Below are 15,545 nucleotides of genomic sequence, written 5' to 3'. Positions count from 1 at the left end.
ACACACAATCATTCGTAGGAGGTGCTCAGTAGTTCCTAAGAACTGCTTTATAACTTGTGTCACATAACAGATACAATTAAAGCTGCAAGCAGCGTTGTTAGGGCCTGAGCCCCCGCCTAACCGCGGCCGGATCGCCGGCCCCAATCCAACGGTGTAATCGGCAAATCCCTAGGCCTTGTAGTTTAGGAGATACGAGCCTCAGTTCGCTGCACAGTGTGAGTGCAGAGTTGAGAGCTGGCCCTTTAAGAGCCCCTCCCTTCTCTGCTCGCTCTCTGCCATCTGTGTCAGAGTGGAGAGCAGAGGAGGATTTGGCAGTTTAACTGTGAAACACAGTCATAACTCAGCATATGTGGGTCAAAAGTTGAATGTTACCAGATGTTTTTATAGTTTTTTTGTCAGGAATTCAATAATATGGTTTTTGAAGGTGTGGGTCTTTTAATTTAGAAGCTAGAAGTGTTTGAGAATATTTACCATGAGAGCAGAGATGCTCCCCTTTCTGTTTCCATGACAACAGATAACAAATCTCTACCATCTGTATTAGACTGAAGGGCAGAGGAGGATTCTGCCAGTTTTACTGTTAAAAACAGTCATTAACTCTCCATATGTTGGCCAATAGTAATATTTTAGACCATCTTTTTCAGTTGTGACTGCAAGTGCTGAGCTGACAGCATTGATCCGTCTGCCTGTCATCTTCTGTCCTACCTTTGTCTAAGTTTGATGTGCTTCTCCTAGTGAAGGTGTTGAATGACATCATCAATCCCAGGGTGATGGAGAAGTGCTCCTCCATCCATGTTGGTATCAAAGTGGTGAGAGTTGAAGTTGAGGAGGTAGAAGCTCCAGTTGGACCCAAAGTGTGACTGCAGATGTGACAGCTTCATATTGACCCTTGTGTTCATCATTGTCTGTGCTACCTGTTGGCTGTCACTTTACTGTGGTTCTTCCAGTTAAGTTGCTGAATATCATCAAGCATGAATGTGGCAAAATACAGCATTGAAAACAGGACATTTGACTGTGGATTAGAAAGTTCAACATTCATTGTCCATGTACACAGTTATTGTGACAATAAAAGACAGACATCAGCTGTGGTGAACATGGGAATTTATTAACTGATTAATTTGAACAAAAGGTCAATTAGAGACAGTCACTGCATGTGTAACAAAATGTAAATTATAAATCTGAAGTCAAATAAAAATGCATTTAGAACATACAGTGAACATAATTAATGAAAGTAATTTAGAACTTAAATGAAATTTCTCCCCGTTGGGGTTCAATAAACCAACTATTTACAAGTTTAGTGAAAGAAACCCAACATTCCCACATGAGCAAGCACTTGGCGACGGTGGTGAGGAAAAACTCCCTTTTACAGGAAGAAACCTCAGGCAGAACCAGGCTCAAAGTGGGCGGCCACCTGCCTGGACCGGTTGGGGTTGAGAGGGAGAGGGAGAGAGATGGGGCTGGGGTGGAGAGGGGAGATAGACTTGGGGGTGAGGGGCGGGGGCAGTGGGAGAAGAGGAGAGAGATACAGAGAGAGAGAGAGACAAAGAGGGAGGGGGCTGAGAGGAGAGACAACAGGCAAAAATACACACAGAATACATTTATAAAACATTCATAAGAGACCAACAGCAATAATGTGACAGACAGTGACTCACAACAACTATAAATGACCAACAACAACTATAAATATCAACTACAACAACTATAAATAACAACAACAACTATAAATATCAACTACAACAACTATAAATAACAACAACAACTATAAATATCAACAACGTGTGACCCATGATTGTCACGCAGCACGAGTGGAACCATGATTCGTGGAGCTAAACTACCAACTCATAGTCACTACAAAACTGCAGTAAGTGCAGTGCGTGACAGTGGAATAAGTTAATAATAAATACATGAATAAATACCTTAAAAACCGTGCATGTCAAGACATGCACAGAATAAATAGCCAAAGTTAAAAAGGTTTAAAAAGTTAAAAAGATTAAAAAGGGCACAGAGAGGTGGAGTGGGACTTTCTACATTAACAAATGCCAACAATCATGCCAGGCTTCCTATCAACAACAGGTCCGAGTCAACTTGTCCTACCAGCACACACAGAGCCAACTGAGCTGACATGAGGCTAGTATTTGACCTGGGACAGCCATGTAGCTTTGACACTCAGTCATCCTGGTGGTCAGAATCGCCCTGGAAATCCTCAAAGTCATCCAAGCTAAACAAACTGGCGAGGTCATCTAACTCCCCCTGATCATCTGAAACAGAAAACCTACACAGGATCCCTTCGTGATCGCTGAAGTAGGCTGGCCAGACTGCACATTCCACGTCGTACTGTGACGTTTTAACGTAAACGTGGTCAATTAGCGTCCCCTTTTCTGTGGTCTCTTGTGTCACGTGTTGGGTGAACCCTTTTTCTTCCATAAATTTACAAATTGATGACCCTTTCAAAATGTTCTCATTAAAGTCTCCCATGACTACAACAGTGTTACTTGTCGGAGTTAACCAGTCAAGCAACCTCCCCACATTGCCTTTGAACAGCAAATTTGGATACGCTGGTGGACGGTAAATGACGGCCAGGGAAATGCTCAATTTTTTGTGCAGGCACACCAAGCACTCCAGATTGAAATCGGGTACCTGCAGAATGTCGACGTCCGAATGGGCTAAACTATACAGGCCGACGCCACCGCGTTCTAACTGCTGGAATTTGGAGAATGTGGGGTCAGCGGCGCTGTAACACAGAGACCGAGGACGACTGTGGAAATCGTAGCCGGAAATTTGCACACAGTCCAATGAGGACTGTGCAGTGAGCCATGTTTCTGTGACAGCAATGCAGTTAAGCTGCAAATGCTGCGTGCAGGACACCAAGTCTAGCAGGTGGCGACTTAAACTTTGTACGTTCATCAAATACACCGCGAACTGTGTATTTGATGAAGGCTGCTCAATCAAAAATGGAGGCATGCTAGCTATGGCCTCCTTAATGGTGTCCTTGCAGTAAATGGCCTTTTCTTCAAAGTCCTTGATGATCAGTCCCGACAAGGCCCTAACACGACTGAGAGCTACATACGCCTGCCCAGGTGCAAATACCTTCTTTAAACTGACAACAGCCTGGTCTACAGTCAACCCCTGCACTTTGTGGACTGTACAAGCCCACGCTAGCCTGAGGGGAAACTGCACCCGCACACAACCGCGCTTCCTGGTCTTCTCCCTGTCTGGTTCAATAGCAGTAGAATGCCTGTATTCTACTGCTGCGTGTGGACGCTCTGTCCTCCTCTGTCTGCCAATGTTTTCGTCATCGAACTTGACGTAAATTCTCAGAGGAAATGTGGGGTCGGGGCCAAATTCAATGTAGCTGACAGTGCCACACGCGCCATTGACCAGACCGTCCTGGACGTCGACGTTACGACAGAGCATAACCCTGGCGTTTTTGGCCAAACACAATTTAGATTCCAAACACGTGCCCTGCCCCTTGCTAATGATTCCAGGTTCCAATTTGCCGGTTTTGCGGTTCGGCGTAAAGTCTTTAGCGTCAATTTCAACATAATCTGGGCACGTGCGGAACAACTGGTTCAAATTAAATTCTTCCACTTGCACATTTGTGGTGAAAATATGCAAGGCCGAACTATCTTCCCCTGTCTCTCGCGATTTCAAAATTTGGACGTCGCCGTCTAACATGGGGGTTTTCTTTGAACGCACCCGAAGCCTGTTCAACATCTCAGCAAAGGAGCTGTCCTTCTGTCTGACGACAGTGGTCAGCTCCACCACGCTAAAGTGGCACCACAGGTCCACACCAACCTGACCAGCGTACAGCGGCTTCCCTTTAACGGGAGGCAACTGGTAGAAGTCACCGACGGCTATGACGCTAACATTACCGAATGGGGAAAAGTCACCGGTCTGTTTAAGCTGCCTCAACCTGCCGTGAACGTATGCCAACAGATTGTGATCAACCATGCTAATCTCATCAATGATGACAATTTGGAGGTCTCTAAATGTGGCCCTTAGAGAGTTCAGTTTGTCTTCTCCCAAGGGTGTGTAGGGCAAGCTGGAGTGTGTGCCAATACTCAGCGAGCGATGAATTGTTGCTGCATTTAAAGTGTATGCAGCTATGCCCGTGGAGGCCATTAACAGAACCGAAATGCTATCTGGTTGATGACAAAGTGTTGCCAGCAGTCTCCCGGCCTCGTACTGAATAGCCCTAATTAAGTGACTTTTCCCCGTCCCTGCACCGCCTGTCAAAAACACATGCAGAGGCTCTGGGTTCTTACCCATGGCCTTCTGCAGACACCACTGTCTAACTTTGTTGAAGACAGCCATTTGCGTCTCGTTCAGAGACCTAACTAAGGCCAAGCCGTCACTTCTGGGCAAAATGCTCCTGTTCCTCTCCAAAAACACATCTGTTTTTGGTTTGGCAGCCGCCAAATCGGGAACATTTTGTAAGGCGTCGGCCAAATGCTCATCAGCATTTTCGCCTTGCCGTTGCTCCTTCATTTCCTCTAAACACTCGAGGCGTTCCGCTTCCAGCTCAGGACAGAGCTCCCCCCAAACATCCTCATCGACCTGACCTTGCTGAGCAATCTCCTCAGCGTGATCCAACTCAGGACAATCGACCTCAAACCTGGCCCTGTTCTCATCGACGACGCTTTGAACCGGCTTCAACGAACCGTCCCTGAACCTAACCTCTCCATCCTTATAGAACTGACTGAACAGATGAAACCCATCAGGTTTCAGATCTGCGTCAATTCTGTAATGGAGATACATCTGAAGCAGACTCTGATAGTGTGCTTCCTCCTGTTTTTCTAAGTCGAAGCGCATGTAGCGCACAACAGCGAACTGAGACCGCGTTCTCCTCGAGATGAAGCCAAGTCCATTCTTCAGTTGAATCATGTTCTTGGACTTTTCATTCTTGCTGAGAAGACGATACTCAGACGCAAACGTAGCCATACACATGTCGTCAAAAACCTGGTCATCTGGCCTGCTCCTATACCTATCGACTATATTTGGCATCCACATATCCTCTGACCTCATGTCACCACAAGCAGCTTTCTGCCTCAACACACTGAGGGGTAAACTCATCCTAACTACATTTGCCCCCGTCGGCACAAAAACAACCTTCCTGGAACACTCCCTCAGATGCATGTTCGTTAGCCTGTACACCGACTCCTGGGCACAAACGTCCCTATTGTGCAAATACACACTTCCTAGTTTTTTCAAAGCCTCTCTAGCAGAGAGATTTGATTGTTTGGATGCTTCTTTTTGTGCGTTGGCCAATAAAAGCCCAATTTCTCTCTCGGCTTTGGTTATATACGAAATGATATAAATGATTACTGCATAGGCATCGGTGACAAAGCTAATGTCCATGTTAGCATTCCAGCACTTCAACAATTTCTTATTATACTGGTTCACCCAGACGTCCTTTACCCCTCTTTTATAGACTACCCTAGTCTTTGTGTGCAGGCGCTTATAAGCCAGCTCAAAAATGTCCTGATTAATGCCCAGAGTCTGGAACAAGTGGTCCACGCTAGCGTAGGCCACTTCTCCTGCGTCCGCTTTTTTAACAGCCTTCTTCACGGCTTTCAAAATGGCGTGTGCTGTTTCCTTATTAATGGGATTCGTGTCTTGGAAACAATTACAGACCGGCACGCTTGTTGACTGAGGATTCTCTCTGGCCTTCGGATCACAGGTACAGGTTTTAATTTCCGTTTTACAAACAAAAGTCCGGGCCGAAACAACTTTTGGGAAATGGAAGCGACACGTTCCGTGTTTCAGACAGGATTTGGTGTGTCGCCTGGAGTGGGCTTGAACCGATGCCACGATAGCCGATAACGTGTCATCGTCAGGGTTTAAGTCGCAGGTGACATATTGGTCAATAAATGCCACCACTTCCTCATCTGTGTTCTTATCAATTTGGGGAGCCCCCTCAATCCAAAACAGACAGTGGACATGAGGGGAGCCGCGCTGCTGAAATTCTACCCTATAAAAGTAATCTGTGATTTTGCCAATCGGTTGTGAAGGAGACTTGAGAACCTCATTCAAGAAGCAATGCCACCTGTAGTCAAACATCCTCGCGGCTGTCACGGGGTTCCTCCGCAACAGCTCGCACCTGTCTGCCCACTCCAAATCCTCTACCGTCTGCGTTCTGCCCTCCTGCTTCAGGATACTGGTCAGGAGATTCTGCCAGCGCAGATCAGCAGACGAAAACGAACAGAACCACGTCGGAATCCCCAGCTGACGGACGCATGCTAACAGGTCCTTTTGAACAGACTGCCAAAAGGCAGGCGTTCCTCGAATGGGCTTCAGAAATCTGAAGCCCTCGTCGACCTGCAACATCTGCTTCAAAGTGTCCTCGTTCATCAGCATCGCTGCGCTAACCTTCTGGGACTTGTGACCTGCCCTACCCTTACGCCCTGCCACGGAAACTTTAGAGGACACTTGCTCAGTCTCAGACATGTACTGACTGAAGAAAATGTACTCAACGTTGCCGGAATAGCGGCCATCCGCATGCATAATCCGGTTGTTGAAGTACCGCGTCAAAGTCAACGCTTGCGAGCGCCCGTCGTGAAATGTTTTCCTACCCAGAGGAAACAAGACGGGGAAACACTTGGCCTCGTTCGTCTGGTCAGAAAGCAGCCTAACTGGACTATTCCCTTCCGCAGGCGCCACGTTGATGATGTCCTCGAAATACTGGTCTAATGCTTCCTGACCAATATCAACAGGCATAAGGCAAGTGTCCTGAAACATGCAGTGCTGCTGTCTGTCATGCAACAGTTCATCTTGTATTATTTCTGTTGAATCATCTATCACGTCGTCTTGACCACCTGACGGAGCTGTCACCGCACCCTCTGAAATGACCTGCTTCACCTCATCAGACTTGGCCTCATCTACGACAGCTCCGTCCTCACCGTCAGACTGAACCTCCTCAGTCTCGCCATCGTCCTGGCGACAAAAGTCATTGACCCAATCCTCATTGAAGTCAATGTCCTTGTAGAAAGGATTATTCCTTTTTAAAAAGTGCAGCGCCTGTCTTACTCGTGTACTGTCGACAAACTGATATCGATAATGGCCTTTGTAGGTCAACTTGCGTTTAAGTTTGACCTGCATCATGGACCCTTCCACGCTAGTCCTAGGCAACACATTGGTTGTCTGCACGACATTAGCCGGAACGCATGTTACCGGCCCATGTACTCCGTTCTGCCCCCCTTTTGGCAATGCCAACAATTTCATGAACGGAATATGCAGCGCAATCAAGTGTTGCTCCAAGCTATTTAAGCATCCCAGTTCCGGCGGAATGGGATCAGGTGTCAGGTTGTTGACCCAACACTCAGCTGGAATCTGCCCTTTGGAAATCTTACTGTGACACGTATGGCAGATCCAAAGTTCCCCTCTACAAGCTGCCAACCCACAAGGCACAACACAATCACTACCACACCTATGCAAATACGTGTCACTAATGCATCGGTTAGCAACCGCAACTCTAGCAGAATTTCCAGCATACATTTCATAGCTACAACCCAGCACCTGAGTTCTGAACAACAACCGATGACATACACAACAGATGAACTCAGGGCCGTCTCGAACCTTATCCAAGAATTGTTCCATGACAAAGTTGAAGTCTTGACATTTTACAGCTGTGCTTTTCCTACTTAATTTAACTCTAGCAATGAGTTTTTGCTTAAAGTCTGAACTTTCGCGATACTTTCTTTGGACAGTTTTGGTACTTCTGGCTGTAACAGTCTGTCTATGGTGGATATTTTCTCTATATTTAATGAAACTCCGGTCTTTAAGTTTTTGTCTATGCAGAGAGTTTTTTTTGTATTTGTCCACACTATTTGCTCTCACTTTTTGTCGATGCTGTATATTACCTTTATATTTGATAACACTCCTTGATTTAACGTGGTGTCTGTGCTGCATGTCAAGTCTGTATTTCAGCATACTAGTAGCTTTACTTTTTTCCTTAACCGTCTGTCTATGCTTGATGTTTTGGTGGTAGAGTTTTTGACTGCGTGCTTTACTCTTTGCTTGTACATTCTGTTTATGTTCCAAGAGCATGTGATACTTAATTCGATTCATTAAATTTTTCCTTTCTCTATAGAGAACGTTTTGAGAATACTTTATGGTGTAAGTCAAGTTTATTTTGTCCCTAAGGATGTATTTTTGTCTCTTTCTCTTTTGTGTCAAATATTTTGATATTTGAGAGGTAGTCTTAACATTTATCTGACTATCATCTGGCACAACCTTGTCAGTGTCAAGACATTTGTCTGAAACTACAAAAGGAAAGGTACATCCTATGGATTCGGACACAACAACATTCTGCATTCTAGTCCTCAAGGTGTAAGTGGTCACATCCACAACTTTACAATAACCATAACATGTCTGTTGTCCCAGCTTAGAAACACAGACCACATTCTCAAAATGCCTGTCCAGGATGTTTTCCACATAAATGCATTGTGGGGAGAAATTGTCACCAGCACTGCTATACTTAATCCAACGACCATCCAGAAACGTACAAACACTAACTCCTAAGAAATCTGCTGTTACCTGTATCTCCACCTCTGTGGCCCAAGAGTTAACATATTTCATCCTGGACTGCTGGAGGTACTGTGACACAGACGAATATTGTCTTCTCAAAAGAGAGACATATTTCTGAGCATTTCTCTCCAGCTCTTCACAAACAGCTGATCTAATCTTGCGATGGTGCTTCTGAGAGCCACTCACTGCCTTAGAGATTGCCCTGAAGAAGCAGTTCCCATCAGCAACAATCCTCTCATTCTTACATGGAGGACCGATCAATCCAACCTCTGTGGAGAGTGGAGGATTGAACTTGTATAAATCAACATGTAAGTTTTGACATAATGATTTACAAGTATCAACACCAAGAGGACAAAAAAGTAGCGCACCATTTGTGGCAACGCTAATAATTTCTATGTCTGTACTGAGTGTATTATCATCAAGCAACTTAAATTTCTTTGACACATGGGTGTCAGGAGAAATTTTGTGCTTTATGCCATGGCTACTATGTGGTTCTTTCTGTAACGCAGTGTTGATATCAGAGGATGAAGTCTGGTCTGTAATGTTAAACATTGGCAGACTTTCACCTACACTAAGAAAACCCTTGGATATGTCGGTAGAGACATTTAGTTTTTGCTCATTACAAGTGGGTTGTGTCACTGTACTGGTCTCCATGATACAATTGTCTGCAGACACACCAGATGGAACTGGATTTACATCCGGAATCACAAGAACGCCACACAGTTCAAAAACTTTCTGGTTAGAACTGAGCGTGTCAGCCAAGCAGCAGATGTAGTGATGGAGGTCATCAAGACATCCAAAATGCAGAACCACACTTGTACCATGGCAATGTGACAAGCCACTATAATTACGTGAGTGACTGTCAACAACAGCAAACTGTCCATCCTGATGGATGATCGAAGTGGTGTTGCCACACAGTGTCATAAGACATGTGCTGTACTGACTGAAGATACTCGCCAGTCCGTCACGCAGACTGATGAAGACACCAAAGTCCACCAGCTCCCCTTCAGTCACACCAACTTCACCCAACAGTACATCCCCAAAATGGAAACTGCATATCTGTCCATCAACTTCCAAGTGCTGTGGCAGATCAGGAACAGATAGCAGATGTGAGGGATGTGTAAAGGATCCACTGTCACGTAAACAAGTGTATAATTCATCGCCCTCAATTAAGACGTGATCAAGCTCACATCTTTTCCAGGAGAAGACACTGTACAGAGTGTGTTTGGCTAAGCTGACCAAAGCAATAGCCATACACTGCAGTCCTCCATACTTAAACCGCTCATGTCCCTGGTGAAATGAGCCCTTCACAAGCTTGCCTATCTTAATACCTCTGCTATTAGGAGCCACCACTGCCACATCATTGCCATTGGAATCTGCTTTAGCTGCTCTTCCATCATGCGCAGAGAACATAGAAAAGTCAAACTTAGCTTTGCCGAGCGTGTGCGTCATCTGCGTTGGCTCCTGGACAGTCGCTTCCGTCAGCAAGGCCGGGCAAGCTGCGGCAACCTCTCTCCTCCGACCCTCTGGCACCACGGCAGCAGTCAGTGGCACCGCAGACTCCTCCACGCACGCCTTGGCTGTCGCCTCCACCTGATAGAAAGATGAGAAGAGAATGTTAAATGTGAATGAAGTAGGAGAGGAAATGTTGGGGATTTAATGAGCCACAAGAAGTAAACTGTATGCAATTAAAGCAAGGCCAACCTGCTGCGCTGCTGGACGGGGCTTGGAGGCGGACACGGTCAGACGGGCAGGTGGTGTTGCCAGCACCTAAATAAAGAAGAGGAGAGAAAGTACAAAAGAATTAGATTTATATGTATAAGTCAAAATGGAGGTATAAGTTATATTGCAGTTGTTGGAAGAAAAGATAAAAACACCAACCTGTCGCTTTCCTCCTTTGGGCTTTGAGGCAACACGTTGGCGCTGGCGCTTCCCGTACCCAGGGGAAGGCTGAAGGAAAGAGAGAATTTTTGTTTACAACATCTGATATGCATGTTGGCTTGAAACAGTACATGTAATGGGTGGTATAGTTACCTGGCCAGCTGGTGGAGCAGCAGTGCAGCCAGAGCCAGAAGAAGGTGAAACCTTCTCCATGGCATCCAGCATGTCACTGCTGAACCACACCGGGTTGGACGGGATGGGAGACTGTCGGGCCGGAGGTGTACCAGTCTTTCAAACAGAAAGCAAAGAGGGGAAGGAGCACAAATATTAGTTGTTGTTCATAACAAGAAGATTTAAGAAATGTGCATTTAGATAATATAGTAGTGAAATACATTACCGCGCATGCCCGTCCAACGACGGTCCACTCCCGGGGGTCACGACGACGAGGCACAGGAACGTGTCCCGTCACGATCACCCTGGGAGACACCCTCACACGCGGCGATGTGCGGGGTGACACGGTGGGCTGTGGTGGAGGGGGGGCGAGCTGATGGACCGCGGCGTTCCACAGCAGGTCCACCACAACCGGCATGCCATCGGAGTCGCTGAGGTGAACCTGAAAGACAGCAAAACAAAGGAGACTTTAATGGCGTAGGGTCAAGTAGCATGGAACAAGAGGGAAAGTAAAGCATGTCACATGTGAAATTAACAACACTGTGCTGTACTTACACCGTCGTGGCACCACAGCTCCAACCGATGGACTGGGAGGTGCTCCGCCATAGACACGTATGGGATACCTGGAAGATGTAGACGGCATAAATATCTATGGTAATGGTGTAATGTGCATAAAATAATAGAACGTCAAAGTATGAATGTGATGTAACAAGGAGACGTGAAGAGTGACATACCCATGCGCGCTGTGACACGGCGGTATTCCTGACGTAGCAGGTCCTGCAAGGCCGGATCGATGGTTAAGCGTGGAGGGAAATCCATCACTAACACCTTGAAGGGCGAAATGAAACAAATGTCATATGATTGTAAATAATGACATAACTAAAAAGTGTGACTGTGTAGGAGGGAATACATAGTAGTAACAGTATATAACAAACAGAAGCTCACCGTCGGCCAGAGGCTGCTGACTGTGGTCAGGAGAGCACGGAAGTCCAACGCCGCCTCACCAACAGTCCTGCTGGCTGTGAGGTTGTTGCTGGGGGCCCCCACGCACACCAAGTCCGGAGTCCAGGGGAGGGTAGCATGCATGACCTCGGTCCTGAGGTCAGAGGCGGCTCCACCTGGAACGGATAAGAAGCCAAAAGTGAGAGAACCTTGCGGCATACTCACGAACCCGTCGACGATGGCACGCAGGTGGGAGTCTCCGAGGACGAACACCATCTGTCACAGAAGCACATGTTTAGAACAGACAGCAAGGATGAGTGCGTAGATGCATGCAATAATGTAGAATGAGAAAGATCAGTACCTTCTGGCCAGGGGACTGAGCAGGAGTGACAAGCTTCACGGAGTGGTTGGTGTAGAGTGAAGTTTGCCATCTCCGCACGCGATGGCGGTGTCCGGTACCGCGCCCTGTTAGGATGGAGATGTACAAGAATGTGAGGTCATGGCTGACATGTTTTTTTGTGGCAAGTGTTTAAGTGGGAGCGGCAAGGTATTTAAAGAATAGGTAATACATACGAGCAACAAACTCGGGGATAGGTGGCCCAGGGATCCAAGGCTGCCTCTCCGCCATCCTCCGCTTGGTCGCCTGGGCACGCCGGTGGGCCTTCGCACGGGGCATCTATGAAAGAGAATGTATATTGATTGATGGTTCACAATGAAAGCATGAGACTATATTATGCTATTTGTACTCACAAACAGGAGAGATGTTCACTTCTTAAGTGAGGTAATTAAAAAGAAGTGCAACTTACCTTGGCAGTAGGAGATGGGCGATATGTAAAAGTAGTGTGTGTGTGTGTGTGTGTGTGTGTGTGTGTGTGAACGAATGTAGAGTTGTTAAAGTATGCAAAAGTTATGCGTTTGAGTAAATGAAGTGAGTATGTAAGTATGTGTTGAGTTTGCAGATGAGAGTAGTCTGGAAGAATAGTGGTTGATATACAAGATGGAGCAGACCAGCAAGTCACAAGCAGGTAATCTGTAAGGTAGACATGAAGGTGTTAAAAAGTATTGTTTTATATACACACATATAGACATACAAGATATACAGATAAACACACACCTATAAACATAGATACACACCTTCAGACATAATCTATATAAAGCTATTATTCATGTGAAATAATGGCATTAATGAACGTGTGTAATAATTATTTGTAGCGATTGACAGTGTGAAACGATATAAGTATGTATAATATAATTTACTGTTATACAATATAGAGAGAAAATCATTAAACAACTCAAATACATCAGAAGTATGATATCAATTTTAAAAAATGGTTAAATGGATACACTAACATACAAAGCTGTTAGTCATGTGAAATGATTAAGTAAAAGGGACTAGGTAGCAGTTCCTGGCGGTGAGGCGAAATGGCGGAGGCGAGGGGCCTAGTCGGGGCGAAGTGAAATGGCGGAGCTCGCGGCCTCGTGTGGAGACGCGAAATGGCGGAGCTAGCGGCCTCCTGTGGAGACGCGAAATGGCGGAGCTAGCGGCCTCCTGTGGAGACGCGAAATGGCGGAGCTAGCGGCCTCCTGTCCGTGACGCGAAATGGCGGCGGTAGAAGTGTAGTTGCGTGTAGGCGAAGAGATAGCGGCTTTGTAGTGGTGAGTTTAAAGGGCAGACATCCGAACCTGGCGACTTCGTAGTGGTAAGGCAAGTCGGCAGAGGTGTGAAGGTAGTGGTGGAGAAGAGGCGAAATAGACCCGAGGAGCAAGCAAGTTTGTCAAGGTGAGGCGGACTGGCTGAGGTGCGGATGTAGCGGCGTTTACTGAGTACATGGTAGTAGGGGAAATACGGTGTCGCGTTACAGAATGAAGTAAAAATGAGCATTTGAAACATAGCTGTAAGTAACAAGAATTCATGCAAATGAGACAGCAGCACTCACCTCCGGTCGGACGAGCAGGAGAAAATGGCGACGCAGCAGTCAGGTTTTATGAGCTCGTATGAGGAGACGTCACGGAGTACAGAGTGGCACAGCAACTGATTGGCAGAGAGGTGGCATGACGACACGTCATGAAGTGCATTGCAGCACAGCAACTGATTGGTTGAGAGCTGTCAGATCTGACCATTGAGGAGAGAGCTGAGACTTCACAGAGCCTTGTTGCTAGGGTTTGAGAGCCCCTCCCTTCTCTGCTCTCTCTGCCATCTGTGTCAGAGTGGAGAGCAGAGGAGGATTTAGGCAGTTTTACTGTGAAACACAGTCATAACTCAGTGTATGTTGGTGAAAAGTGGAATTTAAAGACATCAGTTTGTAGAGTTTTTTGTCAGGAATTAAACATTGCGTTTTTTGAAGGTGTGAGTGTTTTAGTTAAGAAGCTAGTGTGAGAGTGAAGAGGTGCAGAGTGGTGTTATCCATGGGAGTTTTGGACTCGGAGTGGAGAGCAGAAGAGGATTATTGTTGAAGTTGTACTGTGAAACAGTCATAACTCAGCATATGTTGGTCAAAAGTGTAATGTAAAGACATCAGTGCGGAGAGTTTTTTCTCAGGAATTCAATGGTGTGTTTTTTGAAGGTGTGAGTGTTTTAGTTTAGAAGCTACAAGTGTTTGTTTGAGAGTATGTACATGAGGGCACAGAAGCTCCAATTGTGGTTTCCATGACTACAGTAAACAAATCTCTGCCATCTGTGCCTGAGTGGAGAGCAGCTGAAAAGTGTACATTTTTAGTGTGTGAAAAGCAAATAACTCTGCATTTGTTGCTTGGAAGTGGAATATAATTCAATATTTTTGTAGAGATTTTTCTGAGGAATCCAGTGGTGTGTTTTGTGAAGCTGTGAGAGTTTTAGTGTAGACGTGACAAGCGTTTGTTCGAGAGTATGTACCATGAGAGGACACGGCCTCCCCATTGACTTCCATTGTAACGTAAAACGTGTCTCCCCGACTTTGACGGCTTATAAAATCCAAACCGAGCGCGTAGTATATTATTCTTACTGAACTTTTAATCAGCACAGTTGGGAGAGTAATGTGTGAAAGTTTGGAAGCGATGCCATTTACGGTTTAGGAGGAGATAGATTTTGTTCGGGGAGGAGCAAAAGTCCTCATTTTGACAGTTTTGTCCAATTTGTGGACATTGTGTTGTAGATAGGTGAGAGGTCAGAGCATATGAAATTTTCGTCTTGATGAGACGAGTGCAACGGTGTTGGTCCCATGTCTGTGGGACATTCATGCAAGCAGTTATAGCGCTCCAAAGTTTTTGCGAGTTTTTTGGCTCTCTAGGTGGCGCTATTGAGTTTTTGCGATTTTTTTTTTTTAAATATCAAATTTTTCGCCGGACCGGACGTGTGTGCAAAATTTCAGCGAATTTCATGCATGTTCAGGGGGTCAAATTACGCTTAAAAGATTCCCGGATGAAAGAAAGAATAATAAGAAAAAAACGGAGCAATTTCAGATATAATTTTTGCCACCATAGGTTTCAATGGGAGACCTCACCCCCCTGTCCCCCCCCGGACCCCCCTGTGATGTTTTTAGAGGCCTGTGATGCTCCTAAGTGTGTGTTTTTACTGCTTTTAGCGCTGACTTCGTGTCTCTCTGACTTCGAAACATAATAGGGTCTTCGCCCAGAAGTACCTTCTGGCTCAGGCCCTAATTAAAGCTGCAGGCAGCGTTGTTAGGGCCTGAGCCCCCGCGCGGACACCGGCCCCAATCCAACGGTGTAATCGGCAAATCCCGAGGCCTTGTAGTTTAGGAGATAGAAGCCTCAGTGCGCTGCTCAGTGTGAGAGCAGAGCTGAGGGCAGAGCTGAGAGCAGAGCTGCCAGCTGGCCCTTTAAGAGCCCCTCCCCCGCTGCACTGTCTCTGATCTGTGCTAGAGTGGAGAGCAGAGGAGGATTAATAGAATTGTAGTGTGTAAAAGCTGAATAAGTCGGCATACGTTGGTCAAAAGTGACACATAATACCATATTTTTGTAGGGATTTTTGTCAGGATTACAGTGGTGTGTTTGTAAAAGCTGTGGGATGTATGGTGTAGACGTGAGAAGCA

The 15,545-nt window shown here is 46.0% G+C and overlaps 1 protein-coding gene across 2 annotated transcripts; it reads right to left on the bottom strand.

The window, feature by feature from the left end:
- Nucleotides 1-1,081: 1,081 nt before the first annotated feature.
- LOC147245056 (uncharacterized) lies at nt 1,082-14,021 on the bottom strand. 2 transcript variants are annotated; one of them, XM_086184673.1, is made up of 11 exons: nt 13,455-14,021; nt 12,091-12,547; nt 11,879-11,982; nt 11,521-11,793; nt 11,310-11,403; nt 11,131-11,198; nt 10,802-11,017; nt 10,558-10,692; nt 10,405-10,473; nt 10,228-10,293; nt 1,082-10,116 (listed from the first exon to the last, which is right to left on the bottom strand). In XM_086184673.1, the coding sequence occupies exons 2-11, from the start codon at nt 12,191-12,193 to the stop codon at nt 2,164-2,166; spliced, it is 9,081 nt and encodes a 3,026-aa protein (XP_086040799.1). In that variant the 5' UTR covers nt 12,194-12,547; nt 13,455-14,021; the 3' UTR covers nt 1,082-2,163. The 2 variants fall into 2 exon arrangements, with proteins under 2 accessions (XP_086040799.1, XP_086040800.1); XM_086184674.1 differs by lacking the exon at nt 13,455-14,021 and adding an exon at nt 13,201-13,339.
- Between the last annotated feature and the right edge of the window lie 1,524 nt (nt 14,022-15,545).

This window comes from Aulostomus chinensis, chromosome 18 (assembly GCF_037954235.1).
Source record: "Aulostomus chinensis isolate RoL2024-O1b breed Wild chromosome 18, RoL_Achi_v1.0, whole genome shotgun sequence".
In the NCBI taxonomy this organism is placed as follows: domain Eukaryota; kingdom Metazoa; phylum Chordata; class Actinopteri; order Syngnathiformes; family Aulostomidae; genus Aulostomus; species Aulostomus chinensis.
This window is presented reverse-complemented; position numbering and strand designations above follow the sequence as displayed.